General features: G+C 43.9%; 2 protein-coding genes across 3 annotated transcripts in view; one reads left to right on the top strand and one right to left on the bottom strand.

Moving 5' to 3' along the window:
* The window catches only part of LOC119087225 (pregnancy-specific glycoprotein 22-like), a 39,753-nt gene extending 29,486 nt beyond the window's left edge, over positions 1–10,267 (top strand). Inside the window, exons 1-5 of one of the 2 annotated variants that reach the window (XM_037201928.1) lie at positions 1,645–1,898; positions 3,109–3,468; positions 6,349–6,702; positions 7,915–8,265; positions 9,304–10,267. In XM_037201928.1, the coding sequence (XP_037057823.1) occupies positions 1,835–1,898; positions 3,109–3,468; positions 6,349–6,702; positions 7,915–8,265; positions 9,304–9,575 (1,401 nt within the window). In that variant the 5' untranslated portion in view covers positions 1,645–1,834 and the 3' untranslated portion in view covers positions 9,576–10,267. Of the gene's footprint in view, positions 1–1,644; positions 1,899–3,108; positions 3,469–6,348; positions 6,703–7,914; positions 8,266–9,303 lie in introns of those variants that run through there. The other variant, XM_037201924.1, reaches the window with a different exon arrangement.
* Positions 1–21,089, bottom strand: part of LOC114685891 (pregnancy-specific glycoprotein 22-like) — a 577,069-nt gene that overhangs the window by 82,621 nt on the left and 473,359 nt on the right. The gene's annotated exons all lie outside the window — the stretch shown is intronic.

Genomic DNA, 21,089 nt, shown 5'->3' with positions numbered 1-21,089 from the left:
AGGCAGATGATCCTTGGTTGTAAGAGATAGAAAGCTAAGCATGAGCCATGTAGTGAGCCAGTGAATGAGCCAGCAAGCAGCATGTTTACTCCTTGATTTCCTTCAGTGCTACACTATGACACAGCCCCAGAAGGAAATGGACCCTTACTCTCCCCTAAGCTGATTTTGCCCAGTGCATTTTTTAAAAATCAAATGAGAGAAAGAAACATAGATAAGTGTACCAGGAAGAGCAGATGGTGCATCCATTTAAATCAATGTCCCTGTACTCAAGAGCAGACTTGTGAAGGAACCTTGTGGGTAAAGAGAAGGAAGGATTTAGATACCAGTGATGGGCCAGGATATTCATGTGCAGCCTCTACATTAATATCCTCTCCTTTTATTCAAGATTAAGTTCCTCTGTCTAATAGCTCTATTTGTCCTGGAACTTGCTTAGTAGACTAGGCTGGCTTTGAATTCATAGAGATCTGCCTGCGTCTACCTCCCAAGAGCTGTTAGTACATACAAGGACCACCATGCCCAGCTGTGTCCTCTCTTTTTAGTCTGAAGAGAAATGTCCAAGGATTTTACTTTGACATTTTCTGACCACAATACTTCTCCTGAGGATGCGCATCCTCTGGATAACATTGCTTCCAACTTCAGTTCTGGGCTTCCTAGGACAAATCTGGAACCCTGCTTAGACCTATCCTACCCTAGTTGGTATTAGTAATTCTGGAGACTACAGTGAGCAGAATGACAGACCCTGAATCCCACCTGTGTTGAAGGTATCAGGGCAGATCACAGTTGACTTGTTGACCTTGCCTTCCTTAAGCCTAGACATGAGATTGCAGTTCTCCCAGTGCTCTCCAAGGGGTGATATCAGGGCCCAATTCACTGTCAGAAAATTGCTTCCCTGAGCAAGGCATGATCTTGTCTAGCAGACTTGTTTTCTTCCCAGTCCCTACTAACCCAGAGCTCCCTCTAGCCTCTTATCACACCTACTGGCTGCTTGCTCTTTCTGAAAACACCTTTCTGCATGGAAAACATGAACAACCCCCTCTATCCTGGCATCTCTCATAGGGGAAGACAGAATTACCACCAGGGAATCACATAAGCAAAGGTGAAAGGTGACCCAGGAAGATCAGGGAGGACATAGACACACGGTTCAGCCAACACAAATTGCAGGAATGTAGACTTGAAACCCTTTATAATAAGATGGAGCCTTCAGTCCTTTCAAAGACAATTGGTCACCTCTTCCCCTGAGGACTCCTCACACAAGTGCTCCTGGACTGCTTCTAGTTCAGAACTTTGGCTGGTGACATTAGTGATAAAAGATTCATCTTCATCCCTAGTTATCATTCAGCTGGTCTCTTTCTAGCCTTCAGAGACATCTCTGTCACTTTCTTCCTAGGATTAAAAAAATACCATTTTCTGAAACCATTGAGGACACAGAGCAGACTGTGTGTTCAGCTGGGTGTCTGTGTCACAAAGACACGTAGGCAGGATGGAGGCTCCCTCTGGTGCTGACACACCCAAGGCAAGACACAACAAGTTTCAGCCCTGGGATGAGCCATTTTTCTCTGAGGGCATGGGGATGCTTATCAGCCTTGTTGCTCAATATGTTTATTGGAGGAGAAACATAAAGGGAAGTTGAGAGGGATGCGGGACAGCACTGAGTGGAAGTGATTGAGCAGTGCCTTGGACACAGATCCCACCACCAACAGTCCATTGGGTTCTGGGAAGTTCTCCAGTTGGAGAGGAAACTCATCTCAAAGGAAACAAGGACAGCAAAGCCTGAGCACCTTGCTAGAGCTGTATCTCTTCTCCTCAGAGGGAGGACAGCACAGTGAGAAGAAAGATGGAGGTGTCCTCTATGATTCCCTGCAAGGGATGCACCCCCTGGCAAGGGCTCCTGTTCACAGGTAAGTGTGCCCACTCTCTGACTGTGTGGGTGGAAAGAAAACAGGAGGCAGGCTAGAGTGTCCTAAAGAGGACAGGAGCCTGAGAGGAGATTTGAGGTTTCTGTTTGCAGTCACGGGGCAGAAGGTACAGTGAGGGACAGAGGCTCAGCAGCCTGAGATTCTCAGCAGTAGGAGGTGATGAGGAGAAGAGAAAAACTTCAAACACTTGGTGTCCATAGTCAGTACATTGGCTGCAATGTTCTGAAGATTGTTGTCCCAAACTGTGACTGGGTGACTCCAAATAGAAATCAAGATGGAATGGGTCTTTGAAATGGCTCAGTGTGTGGAGACATGAAAACCTGAATTTAATACTTAGCTCCCACAGGGCAGATGGAGAGAACAGACTCCTGTAGGCTCTTCTCTGCCCTCCACACAGGTGCTGTGGTATGCACCTGCACTTGAGTGAACTGAGACCCCTCAGGCCACACAGGTGATGTGACATACACCAACATATGACTGAGACATTTCCGTCCACACAGATTTGTGGCACACACCTTCACATGCACACATTGAGATACCTGCCTTGAGATATATACATGTACAATACATGAGTAAATCTAAGATAACTTAAATCACAGTGTAATATAATTATTGTCATTAACTCAAAACTTGGGAACTATGTAGATAATCTCATGGGGAAACATTCCTATTTCCTTCCTTCCTTCCTTCCTTCCTTCCTTCCTTCTTTCTTTCTTTCTCCCCTTCCTTCCTTCCTTCCTTCCTTCCTTCCTCCCTCCCTTCTTTCCTTCCTTCCTTCTTTCCATCTCTTTTCCTTTATCCATTCTTATTTGAATCTTTTCTAGGAAATTAACTGGACTAATACACGTCCTCACAATGTCCGTGTTCTAGCAGACCTGATGTCAGCTCATCTGCAAGATGAAGTCATGGGTTGACTGGAATCACAATAGGAAGAGAGAAAAACAACAGAAAGTGAGGACTCTCCAGGGCAGGAGTTCAGAGATGCATTGCTACTCACCCCAGTGAGGGGCATATAGGCAGACACCTGAGCAGAGGATTCCTAAGAGAGTTAATAACACAGTCAGAGGTTCTGAAGGAATGGAAGTCATGTTGCTCATGTCTACCAAGTGTAGTCACACCACTATCCACACACCTAAGCAGAGTGATGATCACATCTGCTCAATATTGATGCTTTCTCTCTGTTCCCTTCTAGCCTCCATTTTAACCTGCTGGCACCTTTCCACCACTGATCGTTTTGCTGTGCAAACTGTCCCACTCTATGTGGCCAACGGAGACAGCATCCTTTTCCTTGTCCGCAATCTGCCAAAGAATCTTCTATCCTTTGCCTGGATCAAAGGGAGAACCAGCATGAATGATGCAATCATAGTATATATACCAAACATAAATTTAAGTGTGCCAGGGCGTTTTCACAGTGGTAGAGAGACAGTGTATGGCAATGGATCCATGTTCATCCAAAATGTCAACCAGAAGGACACAGGATTCTATTCTCTACTAGCTTTTCATAGACACACAGATACTGTGTCACAAATAGGCACATACGTCTACGTGAAGAGTAAGTAATTCTTTGTGAATTCTGGGCTCTGGGTGGCATTGATTCCATTGGACACACACAGTCGAGTGTCCTGTGCCTTCCTCCCCTCTGCATTGCATCCCCATGTTGGGGTTTTAGTATTAAGTGCAGGACACACATGGTGTAGAATAATATATGGTAATGGATCATAGTCCTTCATTTGACTTCACTTTACAGACAGCTTACTGGACGATGGGTAACTCAGCCCGGAAAACAGCCTCTGTCTAGAGTCTTGGGGTTCTCATAGGAATGTGTCCTTGAGAAAGACCCTGATGGAATCAACATTGGACATGGTAGAGGAAAATTTGAGGTCCTCACAGAGTTGTGAGAACAAAGTTGCCATGGTTCCAGAACTCTGTTCCAGACTCAGCTCCAGGTAGCTCTGAGAAGCATTTCACAAATGTTGGATTTTGATCTCCTGATGGCAGGTAACAATGCTTTTTAGTAGTCCAAGTCCTGCATCTTTGGAACCAGCCAGTGCACTGTCATGAGAGATATAGTTAGTCTAGTTCCCCTGGACATCTTCTCCAGAGACTGAACAGGGAGAGCTTAGCCAGGCAGGTGCCCAGGCCATTACTTTATGTTCTGATGGGCTTATGAGACTTCACAGGAAGGTCAGGGCAACCAAGGACAGGGAGAGAGGAAACAGGTCCTTTTGACAAGTGTCCTCTGGGGTCCAGCTCGGGAATTGTCTCCTGTAGGTAAATGGCTATAGGCCTTGCTGATCTGACAGCACCCCAGACATGAACTGCAGTTGCTCTAGTGATCACCACAGGAGGCATCAGGACACTCAATAAACTAGTGGAAAAGAATTTTCCTGAATCAGGACATTATTCAGTAGCCTGGTTCCACCCTCTTTTTTTCAGACCTGGCAATTATGGACCCAGCATTCTCAGACCTCCTGGCTTCTTAATGTGTCTGCTACACTGCCAGGTGATCATGTTCCATTTTCCCCTTTATGTGTTTCCTTTGGGAAATATACAATATCCAAGGGGAATCAGTTAAACAGAGGTCCAAATTATCTCAGAAAGACCATGATGCTCATGGGCAGACCCATTGCAGAGTTCAGCAAACAGGAAATGGGAGCATGGTCTTGAAATCTTGCCTGGGACAAAGGAGCTCACAGCCTTTGTCCACGAATCAGATCACCTCCTCCCATACATCCTGGATGTGAGATTCCTGACACATCCTGGGTCAGAACTTTGATGGCTCCATTGAGAACAGATTTGTTCTCTTCCCCACACATCACTCATCTGGTCCCTTTTGAGGCCTCACAGATATCTCTGTCACTTTCTGCTAAGAGCAAATTCCATGTTTGCTGAGGACTGAGAACACAGGGCAGACTGGGTGCCCAGCTGGGTTTCTGTGTCACACAGGTGTGCAGATTTTCCCTTTGGTGACTAGAGACCAAGGCTAAGACACAGCAGGGTGCAGCCCCAGGGTCAGATGTTATTCTAACATGTCACAGGGAAGGTCATTACACTTGTCTCTCAGTGTGTGTTCTGGGGACAGAAGCATAAGGAGAGAAGGGGAGAGGACACCAGGCAGCACCGAGGGTGGAGGGGGCAGAGCAGTGTTTGGAACGCAGCCCCGCCCACAGCCCCTGGCACTCTGGGAGGTGCTCCTTCCTGGGAAGAGGCTCAGCTCAGATGGGGGAAGGACAGCAGAGCTTGGGAGCTGTGCTGGAGTAGATGTGCCACAGAGGGAAGACAGATCAGCCTACAGACACCACAGAAACGCTCTCTGTTTCCTTCTGCAAAGGATGTATCTCCTTTCATGGGCTCCTGTTCACAGGCGAGGAGACCAAGAGTTGACTGTGTGTGAGAGGAGAGGACTGACCTACTGTCTGGAGTCTCCTAAGAGGGACAAGGACGTAAGAAGAGTTTCAATGTTTGTAGGGGAGAAGACAGGGCAATCCAGAGGCTCAGCAACATTAACATTAAACAGTAAGGGAGAACAGTAAAAGGCAAGGGTGGGAGAGACATTGTTCTTACACCAAATTAATAGGCATGGCCCCAATATTCTGAAGAAGAATATTCTCAGATTGATGTCATAAATAAAAATATCAAACTGGTGTGGACCAGTGACATGGGCCAATGTATATAGGCATTTGCTTCTTTTTCTGACAAGCTGATGCCCATGAACCAAGTTGTCCTTAGACCTCCACTCAAGTGCTGTGTCCTGCACCCACCCACCCATGCTGAGACTGGTCCTGATACAAACTCACATACAGATATAATATGTGAACTAGTTAAAAAATAAAAGGAAATGGATTGATTCAATACTGTATACCATAGCCTATGAATTATTAAATAAATTCATGGGCATACAGGGTTCTAGAACATCATTCATTCATTTTTTCATTCATTCATTCTCTACAGATATCCAAGTTTATGTCCATGCAGTAATTTTTTTTTAAAATAAGACAAATAAAGGTTTTTTTTGATGCCCCAGTCTTCATGGACTTGAAAAAACCAAGCTAGAAGGAGAAGTCAGGTGTTGATTGAAAGCCCAAGAGGAACAGAATAACAGTGACAACAAAGTCAGAGAGTGAAGATGTGGGGTATGTAAGGGAAGAGGTCCGGCAGGCATCACCCCAACACCAACACTGTAAATGTGAGCAGGGTTTCGATGGCAGTGAGACAGGGCCATGTTGACAACTGAGGAGAGAGCACAACTGAGTGGAAATGACAAGTGTGGGCACTCTGAACATGGGGGTCATATGATGACCGCCACCAGGTGGGACAGGGAGACACTCCCACACCTAGGATGAGCAGTTGACACAGGTGCTCAGGACACAGGGGCCCATGTCAGTCAAATACAAAAGTTTCTATTTAGATGGATCTCTCTCTTCCCTTCTAGACATCCTTTGGACCTGTGGACGCCTTACCTTCTCTCCCAGGCCCACTGTTGAGTCAGTGCCTCCCAGTGTTCCTCACGGGGGGAACGTTTTTCTAGTTGTTCGCACTCCACCGGAGAATATGGTAGGCTTTATCTGGTACAAATGGATGAATTCATTCACGAGAGTTGAGGTTGGCCGATACATAGTAGACAAGAAATCAACTGAGCTGGGCCCTGCATACAGTGGCAGAGAGACATGGTATAGCGATGGAACCCTGTTGCTTCGCGGTGTCACTCAGGAAGAATCTTATTGTATACAAATTCAGAGAACATTTCGAGAAACAGAAGAAGTAACTGTGAAAGTCCAGGTGGATGGTAAGTGATTCTCTGTGATTGTCTAGTGCTGGGTAGAGCTTAGATACATGGGACTGTCATGCTTAGCCTCTGTCTCCCTCCCCTCTGCATTGTGTCCCCATGAGGAAGTTTGAGAACTTAGCACAGGACACACTGGTAGAGACAAATGTCCATAGATCATCTTACATCCTCTGATTCTACCTGCATCAGGGAAGACCTTGATGGAAAGTAACTCAGCCTAAGATGTCAGAGTCAGCCCAGGCTCTTGGGGCACTAGACCAGGGATCACTGAATCCTGTCATTCTTCCAAGGTTGGAATAAAGTGATCCAGGGGAGCAATTTTTCTAATGCTTTCCAGGTCCAAAGCTGGTAGGGAATGATGTTTTTAGGACATCCATGTCAAACTGGGGGTATTTATTAACTCCAAATTGAGAGTGTCATAAATAAAATCCTGGAACTGGTCTAGAGGCCACTGAAGAGTCCTTCCTATTTACTTGCTCTCTATAATTGCTCAGTCAGCTCTCTTATATTATCCAGGACTCGTAGCCCAGGACTTGAACTGCCTACATTGGTTTGGATTCTTTTGCATCAATCCTGAGTTAAAAAATATTTACTGTATTTTTGCCCATGGGCCAATTTGGTGGCATTTTCAACTAAGGCCTTGTTTTGCAAAATGACTGTAGCCTGTGTCACATTGTCATAAAACCAGCCAGCCTAGTACCCAGGTCTTTTAAAGCCCTGAGCCTGCCTTGAAAATTAGACTGCTCACAGCCCTCACACAGCCCCAGACCTAAGGGATACTTGACAGAGCAGCAAGTGCATCTATTAGGTGGGATCAGGAATTGAGTGTTGCCTCAAAAGAAACTGAAGAATAAACTAAAACATGAAAGTTCCAGGCCTTTTGAGTTCAGGGGAGACATCATCTCAAACCCCAGTGTGCATGAGTGTGTTCAGTGTCTGACTGAGGGCAGTGAGGGAACAGCCATGTAGATAACAAAGGGGACAGTACCATGCAAGGGAGATGACACTTTCAGGGTCACTGTTGGAAAGGAGGAAGTCATGTTTCTGCCCTTCATTAAGTGGGCTAGACCAACCGCCCCCACCCCCAACACACAGACATACACCTGCAACTCTAGGCTGAGGGACAAATCCATCTGCTCAGGATGGAGATCACCATCTTTTCACCAAGCACAATGATCCCAATGTGATGGCTTTTTTCTCTTTTCCTCCCAGCTTCTCTTTCTGTGTTCTGTAATCCTCTCACTGCCTCCCCACTCATGATCCAACCAGTGCCTTGGCATCCTACTGAAGGGGAAAACGTTCTTTTCGAAGTTCATAATCTTCCAGAAGATGTGGAAGCCTTGTACTGGTATATCGGCCTGAATCCTAGAATTGTACAATACTTCAGAAGCAGGAATTCTGTCTCTTGGTTTCCTACATACAGAAAAAGAGGATGGATGTTGTACAATAATGGATCCCTGATGCTCCGGGATGTCACTGTGAAAGATAGTGGAAAGTACACACTAGTCTTTTCAACAAAACATCATGAAATTGAAAAAGCAGAGGTGGAATTTCATGTAAACAGTAAGTGACTCTCTTTGGTCTCCAACTACTGGATGTGGCTTATCTAGCTTCATACAGTAAACTGACTAGATGGCCCTGTGCCTGCTATCTCCCCCAATGCATTGTGTGCTCACACTGGGGTACAGGCCACTACTGCAGGACACACATTGGATAGACAAAGTGTAATAGATCACAACCCCTCACCTCTCATTACCTGCAGAACAGAGGATCTGTACTGGGTAAAATCTGCCCTAGGATAGCAGCTGCAGCCCAGACACTAGAGCTCTCACCAGCACACGTCCCCATAAAGAATCTGTGCATGTCAGGCAGTCCCTGGCTGAGTAAGCCAAAGGGATTCTCACAGAGAGAAACAGGAAGCCCTGACTCCAAAACTTTGCCTCTGGCTGGACATAAGGCGACACTGGGGAGCTTTTTTTGTGTTTGTTTATATTTCTTGTGAGAGTTGACAGGGAATAAGGCTTTACTGACTGTCCAGTCATGGGACTATCCCACAGAGTGTAGAACCAGCTGTGTACTGCCATGACAGCTGCAGTTAGGTAGGTCACCTGAGCATTTCCTTCTCCTGAGGCTCAGTGGACAGGTGTCTGGACCATTAGCCTATTGTTCTGATGGGCTTATGAGACTTTAGAGGAAGGTCAAACACTGAGGGAAGAATCAGAGTGGGCAGATATTCCAGATTCTTCCTTCTCCTCAGGGGTCCAGCCTTGGGCATTCTCTTCTGCAGGTCAATAGTAGCAGATGCTGCTTATATGAGCAGCTCCCTATCCCACGGTCAGACCATTGCTCATAACTAAGCTTATTTAAGTACATAGCAATGATCATGCACTGTGTGTACTATTACAGGGAAACTAAGATGCAAGAAACAGTGCCTGAATCAGGGTCACACATTCCCTAGGCAGCAGATCTACAACAGAAGATCTGTCTATAGTAATGACTCCTAATTCTCCCCCTGGAAGCTTTATAAAGTCTGAACTAAAGTCAGCCTGGTTGAGCTCCCTGGACTCCTGTCATTAAGTACCCTCCACTCTTTCTTCACAGAGTCTGTGACACAGCCCTCTGTACGAATCACTGACACTGTAATCGCAGGGCAGAAATCTGTGACCTTCTCCTGCATTTCACGTGACAATGATATCTCTATCCGTTGGATCTTCAATAACCAGAATTTGAAGCTCACAGAGAGTATGACTCTGTCCCCGACAAAGTGTGGACTCAGAATAGATTCTGCCAAAAGAGAGAATGCTGGAGAGTATAAGTGTGAGGTTTCCAACCGATTCAGTTCAAAGACCAGTCCCCCAGTCTTCTGGCCATGATGAGTAGTGTCCTGTCCTCTCATCTTACCATGGAGTTGGTCATTTCTTAATCAACGGGGTACGTAATGGAGAAAAGTTATATGGTGAAACTCATCAGTGTCTACTTAGGTACAGCCAGCATGGTGACTCATGCCTATAACCTTGGGATACACCTGTGTACAAAGATGGCCAAGAATTAAAGTGAGGTTTACTTAAAAGGAAAATAAAGACATCAATACAGTAAACAAAAATTCAAAGGTCCTAGGTTGTGCTTCAAGTATATAATGATCCCTCAGAATTTCTGAGAACTAATTTCAGGATCCCTCAAAGTTTTGGATGCTCCGAGTCTGCTGTGAAAATGGTGCATTTTTTGCTTAGAGAAAAACATCCTCTCATAGGCTCAAATCACTCCCTGTTTAACTAATTCACCTAGGCCTAATGCTGCCTGCACACCAGCCATCTTTGTGAAGTGAGGAAGAGTGACAGGAGAAGGGTCTGCCCTGTTTCAGTCTGGATATAGCGGTTTGTAAAAAGCTTTGATCCACATTTTGTTTAATGCACAGATGTAAAATCCTTCATGTAAGGGCAGATCATACTGTGTTCATCCTGGGAGTGGCATTCACAGTGGGACCTTGCACATGAGTGTTTTTCCTGATGATTTGTGTTTCTTTCCTTTTTTTATTTTCCTCTCATATATTACACCCTGACCACAGTTTCCCCTCCCCCACTCCTCCCTAAATCCCACTTCCTCTCTCCCTCAGATCCATTCCTCTTCTGTTTTCCTTCAAATAATGATCAGGCCTCCCAGGGATATCTATAGAACGTGGCATGCAAATTATATTAGACTTGCCACAATCCCTTATATCAGAGCTGTGAAAGGAATGGTCCAAATGGCAGGCAAAAGAGTCAGAGGTGTTACCTACCACCACTATACTCATCTATATTACCATAACATACATGCAGAGACCCAAGGAAAAGCCCACACAGGGTCTGTGATTATCTCTTCAGTCTTTTGCTCCTTTCTAAACCCTGCTTAATTGTTTCTGTCTTTGATATTTTCATGGTGTCCTTGTTCCCTCTGGTAACTACAATCCACCACTCCCCTTTTCTCTAAGGTTCTTCTGGTGCAGCCAAGTGTTTGGCTGTGTGTCTCTGCATCTGTTCTCATCAGTTGCTTGATGATGCCTCTTGGATGACTCTTAGGCTGGACACTGTTCTACTAGTATAACAGAATATTATTAGTAATCATTTCATTGAAATGTTTTTCTAGTCATGTTTGATTCTATTCTGAATATTTAGACTGTCTAGCCTCTGATTCCTGGCCATCCAGTCAAAGTCAGATCTGGTTTCCCTCTCATGGCATGGGCTTTAATTTGGGCCAATCATTTGATTTGGCCCACAAATTCTTTTCCACTATTACACCAGTACATATTTCATGAAGGACAGATTGTAGATCAAATGTTTTCTGGCTGGATTGGTGTTCCAGTCCCACTGCTACAAGTGTTCTGTGGTTATAGAAGATGCCTGGTTCAGGCTATCTATCCCTCACTACCAGGAGTCTTTACTAGGGTCAATCTTATAGGTTCAAGCGATTTTCCACTGTGGTAGGTTTCCACATTGCTCCCAAAATGTCCCACTATTCCAGTCATTACTGCATGTCCTCTCTCCTCCTATCTCACCTTCCCCCAACTGTTTTCTCCTCTTCTCATCCCCACATACTCCTCATTCATCTACAAAATCTTTTCTATTTCTTTTTTTTCCCAGGGAGACACATGGGTCCCACTTGAGTCTTCCTTGTTACTCAGCTTCTCTATGCATGTGACAAAACAGGACATCTAATTGTTTGTGGAGATAATAGTTTACTGAAGTAGAGTTCAGGTGGGTGTGTTCATTCACCAGTTCCAGAAACATATGTAGAATCTTTATGATTTTCCAAAAATAAGTTCATATCATCTGGAGATCTATTTTATACAAATTAACTTACCACATTTTATGTATTTGTGTTGCCTAATTGCTCTGTCTAGGACTTTTAGGAGAATGCTGAAAAAAGTGGCCTCCACAGCATTTTTGTTTTGACCCTCTTCTTCAAGGGAAAGTGGTCAGTGTTCCCACTGAGTACTGAGTTGGCTGTGGTGTTCCACATGGGCTCCTGCTTCTTGGACCTAACCTCTACCCCTGGTTTTTCATTTTCATCATTACCAATTCTTCAAATTTGTCAAAGGTCTTTATTGTTTCAGGTTTATGACTTAGAAATGGAATCAGTTTTGTGTTTCTCCATGCTTCCACCTCTGTAGATGCTGAATCTCTAGGTATTTGTCTGTTTCATGTAAGTCAGTCTACAGTTACCCCCATCAATATTGGGTAATCAGGAAAAGTTAGTATTCAGAATAATGGACAGCAAGGCCTCAAATTTCATTTCTAATGTTAATGTTAGTCTTTTAAAAACAAATTTAATCTGATAAAATGTTGTCAATGCCATTAATCACTTTGAAGAATGACCTTTTTTGTAAGGTGTCCCACCACAAGCACTGGCCTCCAGAAAGCCCACTCATGCAGCAGAGACAGATCCTAGTCCCACTGCCAAGGGCCCCTTAAGCAGTTCGAGCTAAGCAACTATCTCACCTATGCAGAGGGCCTAGTCTAGTCCCATGGAGGCTCAATAGCTATTGGTCCACAGTTCATGAGTTCCCACTAATTTGGTTTGGTTGTCTCTGTACATTTCCCCATCGTGATCTTGACTCCTCTTGCTCATATAATCCTTCTTCTCTCTCTTCAAGTGGACTCCCAGAGCTCAGCCTGATGCTTGGCTGTGGATCTCTCATCTGCTTCCTTCAGTTACTGGATGGAGGCTATGTGATGAAAGGTAGGGTATTCACCCATCTTGATAACCTGAGCAGGGCAGTTTAGGCACCTTCTCTACTATTTTTAGTAGTCTAAGGCCGGGTCATGCTTGTAGATTCCTGGGATATTCTCTAGCACCTTGTTTCCTTGATGTATCCCTCTATCATTTTATCTTTCCTTGCTCTCCCCACTCTGTCCGTGTTCCAGCTCAATCATCCCATTCCCTTATGGTCTTATCCTCCATTACCTACCCTCCATTGCTTCCCCAACTCCAGTTTGCTCATGAAGAGCCCAGTGCCTATGGTGGGACACCTTACACCTCCTTGAGTCAAGGGGAGGGCCTTGGAACTGCCTCAACTGAATGTACCAGGCTCTGCTGAGTCCACATTAGATTCCTTGCCTTGGAGAAGGTAGAAATAGGGGTAGTTGGGGGGAAGGTTGGGGTGAGGCAGGAGGAGGGAGGAGAAGGGTACCTGTGTGGAGTATGTAAAATGAACAGAAAATTTCTTAATAATTAAAAAGAATGAACTATCTCCCTTTTATTGACTATACTCTTTTCTCACACAATGTATACTGTTTATAGTTCCCACTCTCTCAACACATCCCAGTTCCTCTCCATATCCCCTACTATGTAGGCTCCACTGCTTTTCTTTATCTCCTTAGAGAAGATTATGCCTCAAGAGATAAACAAAATATGAAAAAAAATATTAAGTTGAGGCAAAAACTAACATATTGTTGTTGGACCCTGCAACCCAACAGGAGCAAAAGAGTCCCAAGAACAGACATAAGAGTCTCATAAAATACTAAGGTAATAGCTATAATATACATGCAGAGAACCTGCTGCTGACTCATGTAGTCCTGGGCATGTTGATTTGTTCTCAATGAGTTCATATGTGCCTTGCTTAGTTAATTAGCAGTGCCTTGTCCTCCTGGGGTGCTCCATGTTCTCTGGCTCTTATACTGGTTCTGCCTCCTCTTCTGAGGGATTCCTGGAGCTCTCAGGATATAGATTTGATGGAGACATTCCAATTTAGACTGTCCACATTGTAAGTGTTACAGCTCTGGATGGAAATGTATCCCGGCCATTAGAAGGCAGGCAATACCTGTAGGTGTTACAGATCTGAAGGGGAAGTTATCCGGCCACTTGAATCAAAGTAATACCTGTAAGTGTTACAGCTGTGAAGGGGAATGTATGTTGGTTGTTGGAAGCCAGGTGATACCTACAGCTCTGAACGGAAATATCTCCTGGCTGTCAGAAACCAGATAACACCTACAGCTTTGAAGGGTAAGTAAGGTATCCCGGTAGGAAGCCAGGCAATAACTGCAGCTTTGTTCCAGTGGGGCACAGTATCCTGAAGGAATGTTGCAGTTCTACTCATCTCCAGCAGAGCCTTTACAGGCCTGCTCTGCTTTGCTCTACACTGCTAAGGGCAGTTTCCCTGTAGAGATGTAGCAATTCTGTTCCTGTTCCACCAAGAGACATTACAGTTCTGCTCTGCTCTGCTAAGGGAGCCCCCCTGCAGAAATGTAGCAGTTCTGCTCCTGCTCAGGCTAAAGCTGTTACTTCTCTGCCCTGCTCCACTCAGATGAATGATAGTTTTCAACCTAACTTCATTCAAGAGATTTATTGGTAGGGAGGAATCCAGGAGTGTAGCTGTCTCTGCTGTGGTGGGAAAAGGCAGCTTCACACTGAATAGGTACAGTATTTTAGGGTCAGCATTTTTTTCAGGGTGAAGATTTTCAGTGTAGGAGTTGATTGGATTGGAATCCTTGAGCTTGGACAACCTTAGAAACTGAGTGGAATTTTTGCTCAGAGATTGGTCGGGTTTTTGTGCTCCAGGATGGTGTGGTTTCTATGCTCTGGAATTGGTTGGTTTTCATACTGAGTTGGTCCATGCCAGGGTGTATTTCTTTGACTCTTTTTTCTTTCACTGGCCTGTTATAACTTTTTGGCTCAGGTTTCAGCATCAGAGTGTGTTCTTTGGCTGACCTTTTCCCCTAAACACATGGTATCTGTTGTGGGTGTCTACATCTGTTCTCTTCCCATCTGCTGCCAAAGGAAGCTTCTCTGATGATGACTGGATGAGGAAATGATAGACAAATACAGCAGAATCTAGGTAGATCTAAGGTAGAAACCTCTTCTCTGAGGACTATACCTTATAGTACTTCCTTTTATCCTACACAAATGGTATCTGTTGTGGGTGTCTGCATCTGTTCTCTTCCCATCTGCTGCCAAAGGAAGCCTCTGATGATGACTGGATAAGGAAATGATCCATGAGTACAGCAGAATCTAGCTGGATCTGATGCAGAACCCTCCTCTCTGAGGACTAGACCTTATTGTACTTAAAGATTCCATGCAAGGTGATAACAGAGGAAAACAATTAATTGTCCTACCCAGTTGAGCTCCCTACAAATGGTAACAATAGCCAGCATAAAAAGATATTCCTAAATGTGTGAGAGTGTCAGTTATCTCTTGCAGGTAATCAGAAGCTGTCTAAATGGACTCCAGAATGCACAAAAGGAGAGAAATCACAGCTGGTACTGGAATGCAATCAGCTGTACATGGGTACTAATTTTATGCATCCTAGTGGAGAACTTATAATGGCCACTTTCCTAAACCAGTTTAATTCCTAGGTTCATTCTAAATACACACCCTTATTCCCACAGACAAATGTAGAAATGTCACTCTAGCCCATCGAAGGGTGTTTTTTTTTGTTTTCTTTTGTTTTGTTTTGTTGTTTGCGCAGAGGTCACCAAAGAAATCCAAATTGAATTCAAATGCAGTGAACAATGCTTGGTGGTTGTAGTGATATATTGTGTACCTAATAAAATTTATTTGAAGATCAGAGAACAGAACAAGCCACTAGATTAAACATAGATGTCAGGTAGTGGTAACACACACCTTTAATCCTTGCGCTCAGGAGGCAGTGATTCACCTGGATCTTTGTGAGTTCAAAGCTGCCCTGGACTACATGAGGTTGACTCAGTCTAGGAGAGAAAACTGAGCCAGGCAGTGATAGCACACACCTTTAATCCAGTGCTGGGAAGCACACTCACCATTAATCCCAGGAAGTGATGGCTGGCCTGGTGGAGAAAGGTATATAAAGTTTGAGGAGACAGGAACTAAAGGCTTTTTTGACAGAAGTGTCCCTTTCAGCTAAAGGCTCTTTTTGGCTGAAGCCTTTTTGCTGAGGAAGCTCATTCAGCTAGAGGTCTATCGGCTGAGGCTCTTTCAGGCTGAGGAGTTTGTGATGTAAGAGGTGATGGCTGGGACTTGTTTGCTTCTTTGATCTCTGGGTAAATTTTATTAGGCCACAAAATATATCACCACAGGTGGTATGTATAGGAATGTTCCCCTAGACTCATGCATTGGATGCTTGGCCCTTAGGGAGTTGCAATTTTAGGAGGTGTGGCCTTGTTTGGGTATTTGTCTACTCATTGGAGGAAGTTTGTCATTGTGGAGGCAGGTTTTGAATATTCACATAGTCATGTCGCTTTGTGTGCAGTCTCCTTCTGCTGCATGAGGATCAAGATGTGGAAATCTCAGCTCCTTCTCTAGTTCCAAGCCTGCCTGTATAGCACCATGCTTTTTGTTAAGAAATAATGTACTAAACCTCTGAAAATGTAAGCCAGCCCTGATTAAATGTTTTCCTTAGTAAGAGTTTCCATGGCCTCCATGTCTCTTCACAGCAATAAAACCCTAACTAAGAGACACAATCAACCTGATCTATCTATAACACAACCCCCTCATTTGATGTTCAAGGGCACACCTCAGAAAAGGATTTGAAATACTGAAAGAGGCAGAACACAAGGATGTCTACTGTGACATTGTGTCTTCTATATATTGTGGGGAAGGTACACAGAAGAAAATTCAATGATATGGCTACATAAATAGACCTGAAAAACAACAACACCAATTGACATAGCAGGATACATGGGGAAATCTCAAGAGATTCCACTCCTACCTAAAGAGTTCCAGATAATTAATGAGTTTGGAGAGAGGGAGAATCAGTGTTCTCCAGAGCTTCAGATAAGTGATCTAATCCCACATGGTCAACCACAAGCATGTATGCACATGGGCATCACTAAATGGACCCATCAGATTGCATTTATATACTTATTGATTTATACACAAATATATGTAATAATAATCATAATTAAAGAAATATCCATGAAGTTGAGAAGGAGTCAAATCCTAGGAGGAGGTAGGGTGGGAGACAGTTGGGTGGAAAGGATGTAATGTAAATAAAATATGCATGTAGAAAAATTCTAAAAGAAGTACTTTTAAAAGCTTTAAAATAAGAATGAAAATAAGAGAGCATTAGAGAGAGAGAGAGAGAGAATGAGAAATAGCTACCCTGTAAGTGATCATGGAGGGAAGTTGAGGAGCCTCTTCTGAGAACACCCTCTATTGATCCCCAGAACCAAGGGAATGTCTGCTCTTTTATAACCTTTTAGCAGTGATGGGGAATTTCATACCATGTGACATAGTTCAGTGTAGTGTAAGTGACAAGAAGCATGGAGGAGCCAGGTGTTGTAAACTGAGAGCAGTCAGGTCACAGCACAGACAGCTGCTACATCTGTCCTAAAGTGGGCTGCAGGAGATGTGCCCTGATTAAGGGTGTGGGAATCTGGCCTAAAGCTGCACACCTGTGTCCTGACACAAAGGTGAGGTGACTGTGAGTTGATGGTGGGTCAGAGGAGGGGAACTGAGAAAATAGATGGAATTTCTTAAGATAAGAGCTTGAGAGGGGCCTCAGAGTTTGTGCTTGCAGAGTACAGAGAGGACAGAGGGAGACAGCAGGAAGCTCTTGTTGATAAGGAAATGTTAAAAAGATTGGGAAATGTCAGAATGTTCCCTACTCAAAGTTAATCACAATTGGCCATTATGTTTTGAAGACTACTGCTCTCAACTGTGATAGGGTGATCCTCTAAGTGATAAGACAACCAGGGTGGGCCAAAGACATGACTCAGTGGGTAAGGCACTTGCTGCTAAGGCTGACATGCTGAGACAATCCCCAGATCCTGCATTGTAGAGGGATAGACTCGACTCCCTCATGTCTTCTAACCTTCATACCTTTACAGTAGGATTTTCCTACTGTAAAGACCAAGAAAATGAAAAAGGAGGCCTGGGGAGATGGCTCAGTGTTTAAGTGCACTTGTTGCTCTTCCAGTGAACCTGAGTTCAGTTCCTAGGATTTATGTTAGGTGGATTTACAACCAACCTTCTGTGACTCCAGCTCTAGTGGATTCCACAAAATACCCTGGCCCCAGAATGCTCTTCCACAGTTTGTACATAAGCATATGCATATATGAAAGTAAAATAAATTTTATAATAATAAAATAAGGAAGATATGGCCTAGGGACTCTCAAGGTAGCAAATAGAGAAGGCAGGTGCACCCACAAAGTGCTCTTAATTGTGAGCACATCTGAAAGCAGACAGGTTGACCCATTCAGAAACCTGAGAATATAATTCCATACTCTGTGAATGACTTCTTCAGGAGCACTAATTGAAATGAGGTCATGTCACATTGCTGTGCTCCACCAAATTCTGTAGAACCACCCAGACACTCACTGAAGCTAAGGGATGATCACACCTGCTTAGGAAATAGGCCTAGCAATTCATGAAATGCAAAAAGACCAAGATTCCTCTCGCTTCCCTCTAGACTTAGGCTTGATTTATTTTTAAAAGAATTTTACATGGTTTGTTGATGTTCATCAATGTTTTGCCTGCATGTGTGTCTGTGTACCACCTGCATGTAATGCATGCAGAGTCTAGTAGAGGCATTGGCTTCCCCAGAATTGGAGTTAATGTTATAGTGAGCCACCCTGTGGGTGCCGGGAATTGAACCCATATCTTCTGAAAGAGTATCTCTTGCTCTTAACTAAGAATCCTTTCTTTTATCCAGCTTCTAGCCTTACACTCAATCTGCTGGTTCCCTACCCATACTTCTTAACTCACTGTTGGGTATCACTGTTATGAATCACTGTTGTGCGGGGCGTTGGTGGCGCATGCCTTTCATCCCAGCACTCGGGAGGCAGAGGAAGGCGGATCTCTGTGAATTCGAGGCCAGCCTGGTCTACAAAGCGAGTTCCAGGAAAGTCACAAAGCTACACAGAGAAACCCTGTCTCCAAAAAAAAAAAAAAAAAAAAAAAAGAAAAGAAAATCACTGTTGTCCACTGCAGCTGAAGGGGAGAAGAGTCTATTATTAGTTCATTTTGTATTTTTTTTTCAAGGCTGGGTTTCTATGTGTAGCCATAGTTGTCCTGGACCTCACTCTATATAGACCAGGCTGGCCTTGAACTAGGACATCTACCTGGCTCTGCCTATTGAATGCTGGTATTAAAGGCATGTGAAACCAATGGCATTCTATTTTTACTCCTTAGGAATGACAGTAAAAGCAAAAAAGTAAAAATTAAAAATTTTTTCAGTATGAAGAAAATTTTACTGATGAAAAGGGGCAACTGTGGTCAACATTTACGGACGAGTCAGCACTAATAGCTATCAATCGGTACTTACTGGGGTCTCTACATAGTGCCAAAGAGACAATACACATGACTGGATTTTTGCTGTTTTCAACAACATTCCAATGGATATATGCTATTTTTTAATTTTTATTTCATTTTATTTTATTTTTAGTCCACACTAGGGTTTAAGCATTTAGTGCAGGCATACTCAATGTAGACCAATTGCAATGTCAATCTTGTATCTGAATCCACCCTGCTGATGTGTGGTGGGACAACTCACCCAAAGAATCAGAAGAAGCCCAGATTGTGTAAATCTCGCCATAAATGTAGCCCTAACAAAAATCTTGGGACTCAGGGAGGGTCTAGATGAGGGAACTATGGAATCTTATTACGGCGGAGACCTACCACCAGGACATCCTGGCTCCCTATCATTGTTCCAGATTCCTGACTCCAGGTGAGCTGGGGAGTGTGGGCAGGTTTGCAATCTGACCTGTTAGAGCTAACAGAGAAGAATGATTTAACAGCTGTCTGAATCTCCTAGCTCATGGAACCAGCCAGTGTTGTCATGAAAATCAAAGTTAGTCTAGGTCACCTGGGCATATCCCACAGAGTATCAGCATGGTGAGCACAGCTGCACAGGTGTCCAGGTACTTAGTCAACTTTTCTGATGGGCTTATGAGACCTCACAGGAATGTCATGATCCCCAAGGGAATGGACACAGGACATAGGTCCTCCTGATGACTACATGTCCTCGGGCAATAAGTCTAGTGAACTCTCTCCTATAGGTAAATAATAACAGACATGGCTAATGTGGACAGCTGTCCGGTCCCAATGTCAGGTCCTCATTCATATTTAGCCTTCCTTACTGCTATGGCCCCATTCATTTACCATACATGATATTATCACTGATATTGAGCCACAGAAAACACAGTGGTCAAATTAGGCTCACACAGATCACGACTGGCAGATGTGAAGCACCAGCTGTCTGTCTACAGCTACATATCCAGTGTCTCCACTCTAGAGACCTTCTCAAGTGTCTGTGGAGGGGGAGGAGCTGTTTTTCAGAGAAGTTAATCTTTGTTACCAGCAGCTTGAGGGGATGTCTGGTCTAGGAAATGAAAACAAGTGGACAGTTAGATTTGACTCTAGAACTAAGCCACTTACATCTGGAGAGTTTCTGCAGAATTTCAGGTCTCCCCAGACCATTTATTGTACAGGAAATGATGTGTTTTCCTGTATGTTGCTAAAAGATATGACTTAAATTTATCCCTTCCACGAGATACCGTATCTAGCACAGGGACTTTGTGCTGAAGCAGTTACTGATCAATCAGTTTTGGCATTTGCCTCTCATCTTACCCTATTGTGCTCTTTATAGAAATAACCCTTGCACTGACTGGCCTTAGATGTGGGGCATTAGTAACAATAGTCACATATGGAATGAATTAGCATCCCAAATCACTAGCCAAGATCTATAAAACACAGCCGTTCCTTTCAGCCAGAGTCCTAGCAAGTTCTTGCTCTTTACCTTTACCAGTCAGATCCACTTTTGAAAACATTCACCTGGAAGGGCTGGAGTGATGGCTCAGTGACTGCTTTCATGGGGGGCCAAAGTTCAGTTCTTAGCACACACATGGTAGCTCATATCCATTTATAACTCCAGTTCTAGGGGATCTAGTGTCCTCTTCTGGTTTCTCTGGACAGTAGATTTGTTTGTGGTCACAGTTATACATGCAGCCAAAAATGCCATACACATAAAAAAAATTAAAGAAAGAAAACAGCCACTGGCATTTCAGGAAATATCTCTATGTGTTTCCTAACTGTTTGAGACAGTACATTGCTGGCTAGAAACAAAGCAATGGTTCTGTTTGAATCCACTATATCTCCCATGCTATAAGTACACCTGTTTACTTACTATGCCAAGGTGTGTTGGTTTTAATAGGTATGGCCTCATAGACTCATGTGTTTGAATGCTTGGACCATAGGATATGGCCTTCTTGGAGGAAGTGTGTCACTATTGGGCCAGGCTTTGTAGACTTATATGCTCAAGCTATGTGTAGTGTGGTACACAATTTCCTTCTTCTGCCTCAGGATCAAGATATAGAACTCTCAGCTCCTTCTTCAGCACCATGTCCTGCCATGATGATAATGTACTAAACAACTTAAACTGTAAGCCACCACCAATGAAATGTTTTCCTTAAATTAGATGTTATAGGAATTGCCATGGC

The sequence above is a fragment of the Peromyscus leucopus genome, chromosome 1 (assembly GCF_004664715.2).
Source record: "Peromyscus leucopus breed LL Stock chromosome 1, UCI_PerLeu_2.1, whole genome shotgun sequence".
NCBI lineage: Eukaryota > Metazoa > Chordata > Mammalia > Rodentia > Cricetidae > Peromyscus > Peromyscus leucopus.
Note: the sequence above shows the minus strand (reverse complement) of the source record. Positions and strands in the feature narration are given on the sequence as shown.